General features: G+C 34.7%; 2 protein-coding genes across 2 annotated transcripts in view; one reads left to right on the top strand and one right to left on the bottom strand.

The window, feature by feature from the left end:
* The window catches only part of LOC132751089 (short-chain collagen C4-like), a 7,306-nt gene extending 7,082 nt beyond the window's left edge, over positions 1–224 (bottom strand). The window contains exon 1 of the mRNA XM_060741200.1: positions 1–224. This exon is cut by the window's left edge and continues 41 nt beyond it. Coding sequence (XP_060597183.1) covers positions 1–140 — 140 coding nt within the window. The 5' untranslated portion in view covers positions 141–224.
* A 9,518-nt stretch (positions 225–9,742) lies between these two features.
* Positions 9,743–17,021, top strand: part of LOC132751088 (collagen alpha-1(I) chain-like) — a 31,654-nt gene continuing 24,375 nt past the window's right edge. Inside the window, exons 1-7 of the mRNA XM_060741199.1 lie at positions 9,743–10,053; positions 10,340–10,678; positions 11,432–11,520; positions 12,462–12,587; positions 12,741–12,866; positions 14,461–14,586; positions 16,101–16,226. Coding sequence (XP_060597182.1) covers positions 10,504–10,678; positions 11,432–11,520; positions 12,462–12,587; positions 12,741–12,866; positions 14,461–14,586; positions 16,101–16,226 — 768 coding nt within the window. The 5' untranslated portion in view covers positions 9,743–10,053; positions 10,340–10,503. The remainder of the gene's footprint in view (positions 10,054–10,339; positions 10,679–11,431; positions 11,521–12,461; positions 12,588–12,740; positions 12,867–14,460; positions 14,587–16,100; positions 16,227–17,021) is intronic.

Below are 17,021 nucleotides of genomic sequence, written 5' to 3'. Positions count from 1 at the left end.
AAAACATTTTCCATCGTTTCAATCTTTTGCTCGAGCTTCAGGACTGTTTTAAGAATGTCATAGTACGGGTTACACGTAGGCTCCATAGAATGTACAGAAGGTGGCATATTTCCCAAGAACAATACAATCCTGATCAACATTGTCGTTTTTATGCAAATGTACAGATACTTTTTAAAACGACTGCTTATATAAAGAGAAGCTTTAACTTCCGCGTTCTTAAGTTGACATACTCTATTGTTACTCATTATTGTAGGATTGTCGATCATGTTAAGGCAGTTAAAGTGTTAAAAGGAAATTAATAAAGAATTTTGTTTTAACAAACGTAGCCTTCTTTTAACGGTGTCAATATAACGCTGAACCTGCATTCCATTATGGAAGCCTTGGAGGGTCACTTTTCCATAATACTTTAAATACTGTTTAAAATCAAACTGATACACAGATACAAGTACATTTTTTTTATAAAATGTTTCTTTGAAAGTCACATATGGACAAATTAACGATCCGTAGTGTCGCGTTCCTTGTTGATGTCATAACGTTTACGTGCATGCCTCCAGATGAGCGAACATATTTCAAGAAAATTAAGCTTGAGAAATGTACTGATATTTTAAGAATGGTATAACAAAATTTAAGGAAAAAATAATGTCCACGATATGTGCGATTTATGACTGATTTTACAGTATTTTCACCCTATTTCTACTGCGTTAAGGGGCTATTTTTTGACATTTTAACCACTTTTGGGTAATAAAGATGGGTTGTAAATGCCGTTTGCAATGTGTTAATTATTTTCTCCGTTCACTTCACAATATTTTACCTTTTTATACATTTTCAAAATTATCATAAAAATTAACAGGAATCTGGAGACTTTATGTGTTTACAGGCAATACAAATGATAGTTTAATAAATTCTCTTTACTAACTCAAAAAAAACCTAAGAACCTGTTTTACCAGTTTGGTAAAGAGGATTGATAATATCAATGTCACACATTCTGTTTAAAGATATAATGTTCTTGTGCATAAATGTCATTAGTGAATTTGTATTTACACAATCATCATTCACAGGGGCCTCAGAGTGAAGAAGGAAAATAAGGAGACCACATTGATATACATAGTTGTTTCGGACATGGCCTTGATTATTTAGCCATTGCTATTTCTTCTGGTAAGGGCAGATAAATCGAGACAAAAATAGAAATGGTTGAAAATGTACTGAGCCTGTTCACGCCCCCACACCCAACACCCTCCTTCCTACTCTCCATCACCGACCTAAGTGGTATTCAAACCTCAACACCAAAAGTGTTGAAATCGACGGTCCTGAAAGACCAAAAAATAATTAAAGACATTGAGATGAACTATGGGTCATGTTTTTACAACTGTCATACAACGCTTAACACCTGCTGGAGCGAAAGTAATTAGGTTTAAATATATTTTATTCCAGAGCATACACACTACATAACATACAAACGTACACCGTGGAAATGGATTAGAACAAAACATATGCATGTAAAAATTCCCAATCTATATTCATAATATCGCATTATTCAAATTCATATAATATCTGTTTAGCTTATTTAAATTGTATCTCTGAATTTAACATAAAAAACAACTCATAAAACAACTGATATAAATCTTGAAAAATGGTAAATAAATAGGGCGGTGGCCTAGTAGTTAAGGAGTCTGTCTCTCAACCCAGGAATCATGGGTTCGAGCCTTTCTCTGATCACGGCCATGTTTCTTCATATGAAACTCGTACTGATTGGTTCAAGGAAGAAGAACTAGAAAGTGATTATATAAGCTGCATAAACATGTTTCGCAATCGAGCATGACAACTATATAAAACTGTGTTTTATGTTTCCATAATGAGCTTATGAGTAAGTTATAACCAGTGAAAAATATAAAGATAATGTAAGGGCGATAATAAAGGTGGAGAAAAATCCATTTTGATTTCATTTGTTACACCCCTTTTACGTTTTTCGTCTCAATGTTGAGATATGTCATCAGCTTATTTTTATTTTTTTACAACATTTAATATACGATGGATTTTATTCAATATTATTTTTTATTTCACACCTTAAAAAAATAAAACCAATAAACTTTCAGCGTTTGAACTACGTGATGTTCCAATTTACATGTAATTGGATCAAGTCTCGTTTTCTTACATTTACAAGGCCCAGAAAAGTGATATAAAATGCATATTTATCGTATCCCATACAGCCTAGTTTTCATTGACCCAAAAATCTTTATCAATTGCTTATCATTATCCACCTAGCCTCGTTTTCTTTCATTCAAGAGCACAAATATCCATATCAATTCCTTATTGTACTCGAAGTAGTAAAGTTATGTCGAAATGCCAAAAAAGTGGTGTTGCGAAATAAAAGGGGTCATTACACTGTTGAAACTAATACTAGTACGAGTCGCATAGTTTAGTTTCAACTGTTTAGCACCACTGTTTATACGAATGATTTTAGGAAGACTTCATTTTTTTTAACATAATACTACGAAATTATAAAGCAAGATGAAGGAAGGGCGGCGGTTTAACACAGGTACCTAAGTGTACCTACATGTTCACATTTTATAAAACCTACGTCGCAGAAAGAACCCCGATCAAAACAAGAAGAGGCTATAGTTCAAGAATAGCAACAACAACAACAACAACAACAAAATCATCATAATCTACAACAACACCATCACAATTACAGCCACCACCATCACCACCAAGGCAAAAACAACAGAAAAAAAAACCGCCGCAAATATCATAGTTTTCCCCTGTTTGTAGAGGTCATCAAACCTCGTAGGCCTCTCTTGACTGTAAATATCATTTCTCTGCTGACCAATTTTAGTGTAATTCAATATTTTCTGACGTAATATTTCCTGATATGTAGAACATTTACATGACATTATCATATGACATGAACTCGTCAAACATGACCTAATTTTGATGTTTGATCTGACCTTTCGTACTTCGTTATTGACAACCCTTTTTCTAAGAGAATGTTTCATTTAGGACAAACACATTACTGTCACAATAAAAATAAATATATTAGATATTGTAAGAAATTAAGCTTAAGCACATAAGAAGTAGTATTTCGGCATACGGGGTTTTGTCTTTGCATCTGAAATAGAAGAATCCTGAATATTTATGTAAAACCTGTCAGGTATTCAAATATCTTAGATTGGTTATTCTAATTGTGCTGAAGAATATTCTTGTATATCATCATTCAACTTTCTTAAGGGCCCCTTTTGCCCCAGAAATGCTTTTATTTTATTTCTGATTATGTTTTTTTTTATATTTTGCGTTCTTTTATAGTTTCAGAAAAAGATACTCATTGACCAATTACCTAAACCATCTTTTTTATTATTGCTTTTTTCAATACGTACAGCTGATTTAGTATGGAAGTGAAAATACTACTTTTTTAAAATTTATTACTTTTGAGATACATTTTTTTTTAAAATTATTTTACATTTAGTGCTACTTTTTATGTAACAAGCATCTTACATACTCTAATACCATTATTTAAACGTTATAATACTTTTATAAGTTAAGCATTCTAAGGGAGTAAATATTTATTCGTTTCTGAGGCATTATATGCCTTTAAGTCATTCGTGTTAGAGTAACATACATTTGGCTACGATATGATTATCATACAATTTTTTTTCTAAATTGTATGTTCCTCAATAGTTTTCAAACATTCAGTTCTAAAGATTAAGTAAAACACATTCCTAAACTCCCCTAATCATTTGTTGATTTGTATGATACAATGTTTATCTAAATTATATCAATTTAGATTGTTAAACAACGCTTTTCAACCGTTCTCCGACCCGTTATTTTATCATCAGTTTCCATTCACCAAAACTTCCAATGTGTGCTTTGATTGGTTTTGGCACAAGAGGAAGATTATTTTCTATCAGTAATTCAGTCAATTCATTTTTGTAATCATTATTTGCTTTAGCGGCAATTTTCATAAACTGGTAATATAATTGTAGACACCACTTGTTAAAAGATTGATATGGTCCTGTGGCAGTGGCACACGTAGATATGTTAAGAGAGAACTGTTGTTTTTTGTTTTATAAAATATTATAATACTGCACGTTTGTAACGTCGCTTTTCATTGGATAATCGTGACGTTTATATAGTTTTATATACACGGCTGCTGTCGATTCATGAAGAAATCTTACTTTTTTCTCTAAAAATGATGCTTGCTGTATTATAAATTCGTTATAAAGATTGTTGACAGGTTATATGGCCGTATATAAACGGCTATTTGCAATATAACCCTCGCCTAGCGGCTCGGGTTATATTTACAAACAGCCGTTTATATAGGGCCATATAACCTGTCAACAATCTTTATAACTAATATTATAAATGGGATGTTATTCTGTTTACTTGCTTTAGTAGGTATCTATAAAAATGCTTCATAATGGTTATGTTTAATGGCTTAGGTAGATAACTGTTAATATGCTTCATAATGACTATGTTTAATTGTTTAAGTTCATAATGGCTATATTTACTTGCTTAAGTAGATATCTGCAGAAATGCATCATGATGGATATGCTTACTTGCTTAAGTAGATATCTTTAGAAATGCTTCATAATGGCTATATGTACTTGCTTGAGTATATATCTGTAGAAATGCTTCATAATGGCTATGTGTACTTGCTTAAGTAGATATCTGCAGAAATGCTTCATAATGGCTATGTTTACTTGCTTAAGTAGATATCTGTAGAAATGCTTCATAATGACAAAGATTTAATATACTAACGTTTACGTGTAAACATAACAAGGAAAGCGTTTGTCAAACTGTTGAAACAGGTTCACTAAATATTATGAATGGTATTTTGTATGACAGTATATTTTCGTTTTACTTGATAACAGTGGAAGAATGGAAGAATAACAACATTAAAGCAGCATGCCTCCAGATTCATGTGAATGTTCATGAAACTGTTAGAAACGTATTTAAAAGTAAAATATTGTGAGGTGAACAAATAAACCAATTAACATATTGCAATCGGCACTTACAATCTAAGAAAATTATATAAATAACACATGGGTTTGTGGGTAACAGTAAAAATATCATCCCGGGGTATAATATTTTTACGAGGGATGATATTTTTGGGGGGCATTTAGATTTACCCTTGTCCGTCCGTCTGTCCATCCATCCTTCCGTCCATCCGTTCTCTTTTTGTGTCGCACGTAGCTCAAAAAGTAATTGACCTAGAGTCATGAAACCTTACAGGAATGTTTATCAGTATGTGAAATTGTGCACCTGGGTATTTGTATGTGGATATATGTAGTATTTTTAGAGTTATTACCCTTTACTTTGTAAAAATTTCCAATTTTCAACTTGTGTCGCACGTAACTAGAAAAGTGTTTCACCTAGAGTCATGAAATCTTACAAGAATGTTGCTCAGCATGTGAAGTTGTGCACCTGAGTATTTTCGTGTGGATTATTGCCCTTGAATTAGTAAAAATTTGCAATTTTCAACTTGTGTCGCACGTAACACAAAAAATATTTGACATAGAGTCATGAAACCTTACATGAATGTTTATCAGCATGTTTAGTTGTGCACCTGGGTATTTTCTTGTGGATATTTTTTTTATTATTTTTAGAGTTATTGTCCTTGACTTTGTAAAAATTTACAATTTTCAACTTGTGTCGCATGTAACTCAAAAAGTATTAGACCGAGAGTCATTAAACCTTACAGGAATGTTGATCAGCATGTGTAGTTTAACACAATATTCAACTTGTGTTGCACGTAACTCAAAAAGTTTTTGACCTGTAGGCCTGAAAGTTTAAAAAGAATGTTGGTCAGCATGTGTACTTATACACCTTCGGGTTTTCTTGTGGATTTATTCAGTATTTGTAGTATTTGCACTTTACTTAATAAAAGATTTTTAGTTTTCAACTTAGGCACATGTAGCCAAAATATATTTGACCTAGAGACATAAGATTGACAAATCGTGTGGGGGCACCCATGTCCTATGGATACATTTCTAGTTACTGTTACTCACATACCCATGTGTTATCTATTTTATGACCCCGAACAAAAATTCTGTGATGATCTGAAGTTGTCAACCAAATCTAACTGTAACAAGATATGTTTGTGAAACATGTATGCCCCCTATCAGCAGCCAATTAGTCATGTGATAAGGTTATTATGCATGACTTCTGACCCAGTGATCAAACAATTAATAAGGGTTATAAAGTATCTACTGGTCATGACCTTGACCTTTGACCCCTTGACCCAAAACTCAATAGGGGTCATCTGCTGGTCACGACCAATCATCACACAAAGTTTGAAGTTCCTAAGCCTAGGCGTTTTTAGTAAATTGATCAGAAACCGTTTTTACCTACAAGGTCAATGTGACCTTGACCTTAGACCCATTGACCCCAAAATCAACAGGGGTCATCTGCTGGTCATGACCAATCACCATGCCAAGTTTGAAGTTCCTAGGCCTAAGGGTTCTCTTATTATTGATCGGAAACCGTTTTAACATACAAGGTCAATGTGACCTTGACCTTTGACCCCAAAATCAATAGGGGTCATCTGCTGGTCATGACCAATCACCATGCCAAGTTTGAAGTTCCTAGGCCGAAGCGTTCTTTAGTTATTGATCAGAAACCGTTTTTACTTACAAGGTCATTGTGACCTTGACCTTTGACCCCTTGATCCCAAAATCAATAGGAGTAATCTGCTGGTCATGACAAATCACCATACCAAGTTTGAAGTTCCTAGGCCTAAGCAATCTTGAGTTATTGATCAGAAACCGTTTTTACTTACAAGGTCAATGTGACCTTGACCTTTGACCCCTTCACGTAAAACTCAATAGGGGTCATCTGCTGGTCATGACCAATCATCACACAATGTTTGAAGTTCCTAGGCCTAAGCGTTTTTAGTTAATTGATCGGAAACCGTTTTTACCTACAAGGTCAATGTGACCTTGACCTTTGACCCCCTTGACCCCAAAATCTATAGGTCATCTGCTGGTCATGACCAATCACCATACCAAGTTTGAAGTTCCTAGGCATAAGGGTTCTTAAGTTATTGATCGGAAAGCATTTTTACCTACAAGGTCAATGTGACCTTGCCCTTTAACCCCTTAACCCCAAAATCAATAGGGGTCATCTGCTGGTCATGACCAATCACCATACCAAGTTTGAAGTTCTTAGGCCTAATGGTTCTTTAGTTATTGATCGGAAACCGTTTTTATCTAAGAGGTCAATGTGACCTTGAACTTTGACCCCTTGACCCCAAAATCAATAGGGGTCATCTACTGATCATGACCAATCACTATACCAAGTTTGAAGTCCCTAGGCCGAAGGGTTCTTTCATTATTGATCGGAAATCGTTTTTACCTACAAGGTCAATGTGACTTTGACCTTTGATCCCTTGACCCCAAAATTAATAGGGGTCATCTACTGATCATGACCAATCACCATACCAGCTTGAAGTTCCTAGGCCTTAAGGTTCTTTAGTTATTGATCGGAAACCGTTTTTGCTTACAAGGTCAATGTGACCTTGACCTTTGACCCCTTGACCCCAAAATCAATAGGGGTCATCTACTGATCATGACCAATCACCATACCAAGTTTGAAGTCCCTATGCCTTAAGGTTCTTTAGTTATTGATCGGAAACCGTTTTTGCTTACAAGGTCAATATGACCTTGACCTTTGACCCCTTGACCCCAAAATCAATAGGGGTCATCTACTGATCATGACCAATCACCATACCAAGTTTGAAGTTCCTAGGCCTAAAAGTTCTTTAGTTATTGATCGGAAACCGTTTTTGCTTTCAAGGTCAATGTGACCTTGAACTTTGACCCCTTGACCCCAAAATCAATATGGGGTCATCTACTGGTCATGACCAATCACCATACCAAGTTTGAAGTTCCTAGGCCTTAAGGTTCTTTTGTTATTGATCGGAAACCGTTTTTGCTTTCAAGGTCAATGTGACCTTGAACTTTGACCCCTTGACCTTAAAATCAATAGGGGTCATCTACTGGTCATGACCAATCACCATACCAAGTTTGAAGTTCCTAGGCCTTAAGGTTCTTTAGTTATTGATCGGAAACCGTTTTTGCTTTCAAAGTCAATGTGACCTTGACCTTTGACCCCTTGACCCCAAAATCGAAAGGGGTCATCTACTGATCATGACATATCACCATACCAAGTTTGAAGTTCCTAGGCCTTAAGGTTTAGTTATTGATCGGTAACCGTTTTTGCTTACAAGGTCAATATGACCTTGACCTTTGACCCCTTGACCCAAAAATCAATAGGAGTCATGTACTGGTCATGACCAATCACCATACCAAGTTTGAAGCTCCTAGGCCTTAAGGTTCTTTAGTTATTGCTCGGAAACCGTTTTTGCTTTCAAGGTCAATGTGACCTTGGCCTTTGACCCCAATATCAATAGGGGTCATGTACTGGTCATGACCAATCACCATACCAAGTTTGAAGTTCCTAAGCCTTAATGTTCTTTAGTTATTGATCGGAAACCGTTTTTGCTTTCAAGGTCAATGTGACCTTGACCTTTGACCCCTTGACCCCAAAATCAATAGGAGTCATCTACTGGTCATGACCAATCACCATACCAAGTTTGAAGCTCCTAGACCTAAGGGTTCTTTAGTTATCACTCGGAAACCATTTGGTCTACGGACCGACGGACCGAAAAGTGCAAAGCAATATACCCCCTTTTCTTCGAAATGGGGGCATGACAAAAATAAACCAAGTGTAACAATAACTAAACTGTCCTTACCTTTAAAGTTTTAAGTGTACTTTAGGCCTACTTGAGTTTTCTTTTTCTTTTATTCTTTTCTGTTTAAGCAAGCGATGATATCTACTAGTCATAAACATACAATAAGCTGTGTTTTATTTAGAAAACAAAACACTTACCCATTTATACGGTTATGATCTGTGAAATCTTATCCTTCTGTTTCCAGATATTCTTCGCATGTTTTTTGACAAAAGAACGATGATAACCTACGTCTGTCCACCATATCTGTAACGTTTCACTGATTAAATTTGTTAAGTAATCCTTTGTTGCATGCTTAAATCGTCTGCATGTTCCAGTTGGACACATAATTATTTACATTTCAATTACTTCAGTTGAAAACGGATGTTTACTTTTTGACTATTCAACAAAAAGATCTTTTATACGCGAAAAGCACACCAGGGTGCAAACAACTAAATTTTATGGGTGTCATAGTTACTCCAGAGAAGATGTTGATGTTTATCGGGGTTAAACGTCGACAATAGGAATGAATCGAGAAAAACATGGCGGCCCTTTGATTTCACTTTATTTAGAAAATAAACCACGTGACCAGGTTTTATACTGTTAAAAATACTGTTACATCTATGTAACAGCACAACATTCTTAGTCCCGTGGAACACTTGCATTAACAGTGAGAATAACTCCCAGAGGCCTATAGGAAATTAACATTACGAAAAAAGTGAGGGGTGATAATACCAAATAGTGTACAGCCCTTACAGCGTAGTAACGCAGTAGAAATATGGTGATAAGATTCCGCAAAATCAGTCTTAAACCGCACATAACATGTAAAATAAAACTCGAATCTTGACTGTTTTTACTTGTCTTAAAGGTAAGTACATTTTTCTTAATATTGATTTTCTTGAAATATTTTGGCTCATCTGGAGGCGTGCAACTTTTGTAAACAACATAATTAAGTGGAAATAAATTTTCAAGGCCAAATGCAAAATACACATCTGCACATTGGCAGATCCACTTATACTTGCTGATATAAAACAACAAACCCTTGTATTTTTTTTGTTGTTATTGGTAACGAAGCGTTACGTATTTGTTTGTGCTATTTTCTCTCAGAAACATTTTGCAATTCATTTCTGTTTTACAGGGAACACTGTTCATGTTATATTCAATGCAATATTGAAATTATCGGACAGGGATAAAATGTATCACTCCAGTTCGGTTTCGGCAATTTTCATTCTATGTTTAACACTATTGTCTGCCGCGGAGACCCAATTGACTATGGAATTTATTTTTGATGTCCTGTCGCGCAGCTTGGATAACTTAACATTTGAAATACAGTAAGTATCTTCCACCACAACTTCTTATCCGAGTCTGATTTATAATGCTTAAAAATCTTTGATCAGACTTTTTTTTACTATTCATTTACATATTGAAAATAATACCTATTTTTCTTTCAAAAAATAAAATGCTTCAAAATAGATGTACTGTATGTTCTCTTAAATAAATGCATACAATTAAATGGTAATTAGAATATTTTTTATTTTTACGTAAATCTTAAGAAACAATCAAACGAACAAGACAAAAGCATAAAACTTATCTTATTAAAATTTTGTTTGCATGAAGCGCCTTCAGAATGGACTCCCAGAAGCGTATGGAAGAAATGACCAATCAAATAAAAGACAATACTCCATTAAAAAAAACCTTTATCATCACAAGCCCTCGACCAAGAACAAACAAAAAGTCAGGTCAACCAAGAAATTGAGGAACAAGCCAATATCATTCAAAGAATGCTATCAGCCGAGAAGAAAGCCATTGGTGATGTGAAGAAGTACTTTAGTGATTTCAGTCGTATTGAAAATCGCATTCATTCAATCAATCAGTCATGTGAAGATATCAGAATGGGTTTGGAAGAGTTTGAAGTGGCTATGAGTAATAACATACGGGGTTTAAAGATGAAACTATGTAAGCGTTATTGTTGTAGTCAATGAAAATGTTATCTATAACAGTAACTGGCAAAATTCATTTATCTTCTAGCGATAAAATTTACAATAAGAGACGATTTAAGGCACAATTTCCAATATTTTAGAAATACGTTCGTCATTAATCGTTGAGAAGTTTAGATAATATTTACAAAATGTAAATCGAGCGAAATGAACCGATTGGTTTCTATTTGAAAACTATGATTTCGATTTTAAATGATACCAATTTATAAACAATTTTGTATATATTTTTTCATATCAATATTGAGTTAAGCAAGCTTTGTACCATTCTTCGATAATGGTTGGCAGAATTTACATTCGAGTTCTTTTATACGGTGAATCAGCTGCCAATTTGTTAAAACATTATTCAAGTTGAGACTTCCACGTATTACTCCCGCTTTTTTGTCCTTAATATATATTAGCTAGCTTATTGTTGCTGCTAGAACCAAAAGTAGTTTTTCTTTGTGGTTAAATACATCTGTGTTGTATTGACGGAACAGGCATAACTTTCCATGCTTCGAAAATTTCGTTTAATGGAGGTTTTTGTTATCGACAATTTACTCATTTTTGGTAATTGATAAAATATAGGTCTAGATTTTTTTTCAATTCAATGACAAAATAATAAGAATGATATACATAAAATTTTATATAAATGAATGTAAGCTGTAGAAGCCAGGCATTTGTGGTGCTTTTAGCGCAACTGGTCTATACATATGCAAATCCATTTGTTCTTCAGATTCCGTAAAGAAATATGCCACCAAAGGTGAAAAAGGAGAGCCAGGTAAAGCCGGCTTAAAAGGACAAACAGGCGAAAGAGGACTGCAAGTAAGTCAGCACTGTTATTGAAATATTTAAAACAATATTTTGCATACATCACACTGGGCGTAACTTGCATGATCCAAATAAAAGCACTTTTAACAATATTAAGCACGAATTTTTGGTTTTAAAAGTTCAAATAGATTTTGATACATTTTCATTTTGACTAAAGATCGAAAAATTCTAAGATTTGTTTATTTGGCAATGATTTGGTTTATAAATAATTTATTTTTAGTTCGATTGTGAAGGAAGCTATAAGCTTATAGACAAACTTTCGAATCCGTTCCTGGAACCAACCAGTAGTGAGCAATGAGTGTAAAGTTTCTTGCTCAAGGAAACAACGACTTGACGTGCCCCTGACGGGGTTTGAACCCATGCGATTAGCGATCATTAAATTACTAGTTTGACGCGTTAACCACTCGGCCATGCTGCCACTTCATTCAAGGCAAAGAATTAACTGCACTACTAATGTTTCACATATATGCTCGCGTTCGGGCAATCTATCGTGTCATGTGTTAACCGTGTGTAGAGCAAGCCTGACTTCCAGGCGGTACAATAGGAAGAAAGGACGATAAAGGAGATCATGGAAAGTCTGAAAGTTTCTTGCTGAAAGATAAAAACCGTAAGAAGTCGAAGAGTTTACCAAGATGACAACTCCCGATATCATACTTTTGGAGTTAATGCCCCCTGTTGTTGTTTTTTTTTCATCCTGAATTTGAAACTTTTTTGTTCAGGCATAACCTTTCGGGGTTATTGCTCTTTGATGGGTTTATAACTGTCACTGTGCTGTACATGTTTATTCTTTTTATAACTTTTCTCCTCTTCTAGGGGGTTTTGGGAGTCTCTGGCTGATTCCTGCACTTCACAATATACATCCATGCGCATGTGCGTTATATAGTAAATCAAATTCACTATAACTATATCATGTTTTAGAAATAAGCAATTTGCAGGGTGAGTCAGGCCTGAATGGGCTCCCAGGTGAAAGTGGAAGGCGTGGTAGAAAAGGACCGAAGGGTGATAAAGGATATCCAGGTGAACCAGGAATTGATGGACTTCCAGGCATACATGGAGAGACTGTAAGTTTGATTTCTTGTGGTTTCAACATTCATGGGCAAAATATAAAACCTCCAATATATTCCTGTATAATTATACAGTTTTAGTGTGATAATAACATACTATTTTCTAGGTTGGGAATCACATGATACTAGTTTTATAAATAATAATTCAAGGGCCAACCTGGCTTAGATGGACTACCAGGTACAAAAGGGCAGATGGGTAGATTAGGACCGAAGGGCGATAAAGGAGATCGAGGTCTTCCAGGAATTGATGGAAATCCTGGTGTACCTGGAGAGTCTGTTAGTTTGGTTTCTTATCTTTTAAATATCCATGGTTTTAACATTCATGGGCAAAATATATAACCTACAATATATTTCTATACATACAGTTTAAGTTGGTTATTATATACCATTTTCAAGGTTGGGAATCACTTAATATTTGCGATGACGTGTTACCTAAAATAAGTATTTAAAAAGATTGCAGGGAGGGTCTTACATGAATTATCTTCCAGGTTTCGAGTGAACAGTCAGGTCCAAAATGGGCCAACAGAGTAGATGAAGATCTACAAAGAATCGATGGACATAGAAGTCATATGATTTTTAAAGGTGCTTTAACAGATTTTGAAATATTTTTCTCAAATAAAGAGAAAGTATAGAGGTGCATGAACACGTCATAAATTGAGAATAAACATCACTTACTGTTAAAACAATCGTCTTTTTTAAAAAATGGCACTATCTACAACAGTCAATTTTAGACTGCCTGGTTACTGACTGTTGAAGGGAGGCTGCACTGTATTTTCTTAGTTAAGAATGTTTCACATCTATGTCAAACTTTTGAAACTTGATACACTCAGATGAATAATAATTTTGCATTGATATGACATGTTTGGCCAAGTATGATATTTATTATCTGATAACAATATCATAGCCAATCATAGAAAAAAGAAAAGACAATTTTATAATTACCCCTTCAAGGTCAAGGACATTTAAACGTCAAGGTCAAATTTATGTTTTATCTTTATAAAAGTCATGTCCGAAAAGATGTCTTATTATAATCAGAGGACAACACATTCATAAATAACAAGTATACAGAAAGGTACAACAAAAATAGCAAAATTCAATATTATGACCCTGAAGGTCAAGGTCATTAATGAGTTAAGATCAAGGTTATTGTGGCGAACTTGAAGTAACATTCTAAAGGATTTTTTATTATCTTACTATGAAATTGATAAAAACAGAATCCTTAAAGAAAGCCCAACACGGCAAAATTGAAAATGTTGCAGGCTCGGTTTGATTGAGCCTGTTCATGGACGGTACTGGAAAGTGCAAGTTACCGTCCACGCCCCCTAGCACCGGCTTAAGCAGAATTCAACATTTAAACATGAAATAGTAAAATTATGAATTTAGAAACATCCGCAGATGTGTTCATACGGCGGTTATCATGGCACCTTCAATGTGACACTTCCGTGCCACATGAAGACAATTAAATTATTAACAATTAAGCTATAGCCACCTTGGTACATTTTTGGAATACTTTCTAAGATGAAAAGGGGCATAATTATGTCAAACTATCAGGGATATGAAACTATACATAGACAGTTACATTGTGACAGTGATTTGATCTTTTAAGTTTTAAGGTAATGGGATGGGACGGAGCCGAAAAGGACATAACAGGACTAAATAATCCTTTTATAGCCCCCATTTAGCGATAAAACAAAACTATGTTTAATGAGGTATAAATACGCTCACTGTTATATTACTTGTCCTAACAATCCGTAATGCTTAAAATATGCAAAGTCTCATAATCACAAGATGGTGTTAAATGAAGCAAATATTTGTTGTAAATTCGTATAAACTGAATGTGTTATAGGTGATGACAATAAACTATTTGCAGGGCATGCCTGGCCTGGTTGGTCTTCCAGGTGAGCCTGGAGAGCCTGGCACAAAAGGGCCAAAGGGAGGTAAAGGTGATCGAGGCTTACCAGGGATTGATGGACCTTCTGGAAAACCAGGAGAGTCTGTAAGTTTGGTTTCTTGTCGAAAGTATTTGTCAAAACATGCATGATCAAAACGAAAGAACCTGATTTTTTCCTTTATTAACATTTTTTCGTCCATTTTTCCTTTATTATCATTTTTCATCACCAGGACTTGAAATCACTTGACTTTTGTGTTAAAGCGTACCTAAAAATATCGAGACTCTACAGATTTTGAGGTCGTTTATTGAAAGAGTTATAAGAATAAGTGGAAAATTCATGCAACACAGTACAGAGTTAATACAAATACGCTCTCTGTTAAATAAATTGTCAATCTTAATCCATGTGACAGTCTCATATTCATAAGTTGGTGTAAAACGAAGCAAACATTCTTTTATCTGTTCGGCTCATGGAAATTCTGTCAGTGTGAGGAAATATGCTTATTGATGCTTTTTTGTTTACCTACAGTAGATATAGATCTATCAGGAATCGAAAGACATAGAAGTCGTATGCTTCTCAAAAGTGCTTCAACATATTTTGAAATATATTTCTCAAATAAAGAGTAAGTGTAGAGGTGCATGAACACATCATCAATTCAATGTAAACATCACTTACTGTTAAATCAATCGTCTTTTTAAAAATGGCACTACAAAGATAACAATTGCAGGGCCTGCCTGGCTTATATGGACTTCCAGGTATAAAAGGACAGATGGGTACATTAGGACCGAAGGGCGATAATCTGTACCTGGAGAGTCTATAAGTTTGGTTTCTTGTCGTTTAAACAACCATGGACAAAATATAAAAATCGACACTTTTTCCTGTATCAATAGTTTTAGTTTGATTATTATTTAGAATTTTCAAGGTTGGAGATCACTTAATATTTGCGACAACGCGTTACTTTAAATAAGTTAGAAAATGCAGGGAGGGCCTAACATGGTTGTTTTCCAGGTTCAAAATGGGCCAATTTTAAGAGAAGATAAAGACCTACCAAGGGTCAACGGACGCTCAAACCCTATTTATTTTAAAAGAAATTAAAAAAAATTATTGATTTTATATGAATTACGGTATTTATTATCATTCTTAAGACTGGTGATGATTAGATATTTTTGAAATTTGTAGCATAAAAATCATGTGATTCTCAAACAGTCTTCAAGAGATATTGAACTCCTTTTTCTCAAATAAGAGAAAGTGTAGAGGTGCATAAACACCATAAATTGAATGTAAACACTGCTTACTGCTAAACAATCGCCCTTTTCAAATTAGCAATACTTAAAATGTACTTTGTACACCTTACATAATTATATACATGCAAAATCGCTGGGTAATCTGATCTTTAAACTTTACAATATGCCAGAAATAACAATTGCAGGGCCTGCCTAGTTTAGAGGTGCATGAACCTCATGAATTGAATGTTAACATTACTTACTGCTTAAATGATCGCCCTTTTCAATTTGGCAATACTTAAATTATACTTTGTATATCTTACATAATTTTATACATGCAAAAACGCTGGATAATCTGATCTTTAAACTTTACAATATGTCAGAAATAACAATTGTAGGGCTATCCTGGCTTAGATGGACTACCAGGTATTAAAGGACAGATGGGTCCATTTGGACCGAAGGGCGACAAAGGAGATCGAGGTCTTCCAGGAATTGATGGAAATCCTGGTGAACCTGGAGAGTCTGTAAGTTTGGTTTCTTGTCGAGTGTTTTGCCAATTATATGCAGGATGAAAAAGTACGAAGTCGATGTTTTGCTTTACATACAGTTTCATTCCACTATGATTTTTTATGATCAGGGCTTGGAATCACTTGACTTTTGTGGTAACGCGTTTTTAGCTCGACTTTTTTTTTTTGAAAAAAAAAGGAGAGGTATTGTTATAGTCAGGTCGGCGTTGCCGTTGCCGTTGCCGTTGCCGTCTCCGTTGCCGTTGCCGTTGCCGTCCGAAAACTTGTACCTGGATCATAACTTTTTATTTTCTTGGTGTATTGTCTTCATACCTTGCTACAACAACCCTTGGAACAAGACCTTTCAGTAGACTACACTAACCTTGACCTTCATCCATAAATGACCTTGACCTTCAAGGTTAAAAGTCCAATTTTTGCTTGTTCATGCTGTTATTGGCTGTTACTTTGTTATTTTTGGATGGATTGTCTTCAAACTTGAACATAATAATCTTCAAGGATATCCCTTAAAAATAACCAGTCAGACCTTGACATTCACTCATCAATGACCTTGACTTTGAAGGTCAAATTATTTAAATTTTCATTTTTTTGGCTTTTATTGGCTGTAACTTTGTTATTTTTGAATGGATTGTCTTCAAACTTGAACATAATAATCTTCAAAAATAACTGTTCAAAATATACCGAAAGACCTTGACCTTCACTCATTAATGACATTGCCTTTGAAGGTCAAATTATTGAAATTTTCATTGTTTTGGCAGTAACTGACTGTAACTTTGCTATTTTTGAAGGGATAAA

Source organism: Ruditapes philippinarum, unplaced genomic scaffold (assembly GCF_026571515.1).
Source record: "Ruditapes philippinarum isolate M1 unplaced genomic scaffold, ASM2657151v2 ctg3753_1_1_1_1, whole genome shotgun sequence".
In the NCBI taxonomy this organism is placed as follows: domain Eukaryota; kingdom Metazoa; phylum Mollusca; class Bivalvia; order Venerida; family Veneridae; genus Ruditapes; species Ruditapes philippinarum.
Note: the sequence above shows the minus strand (reverse complement) of the source record. Positions and strands in the feature narration are given on the sequence as shown.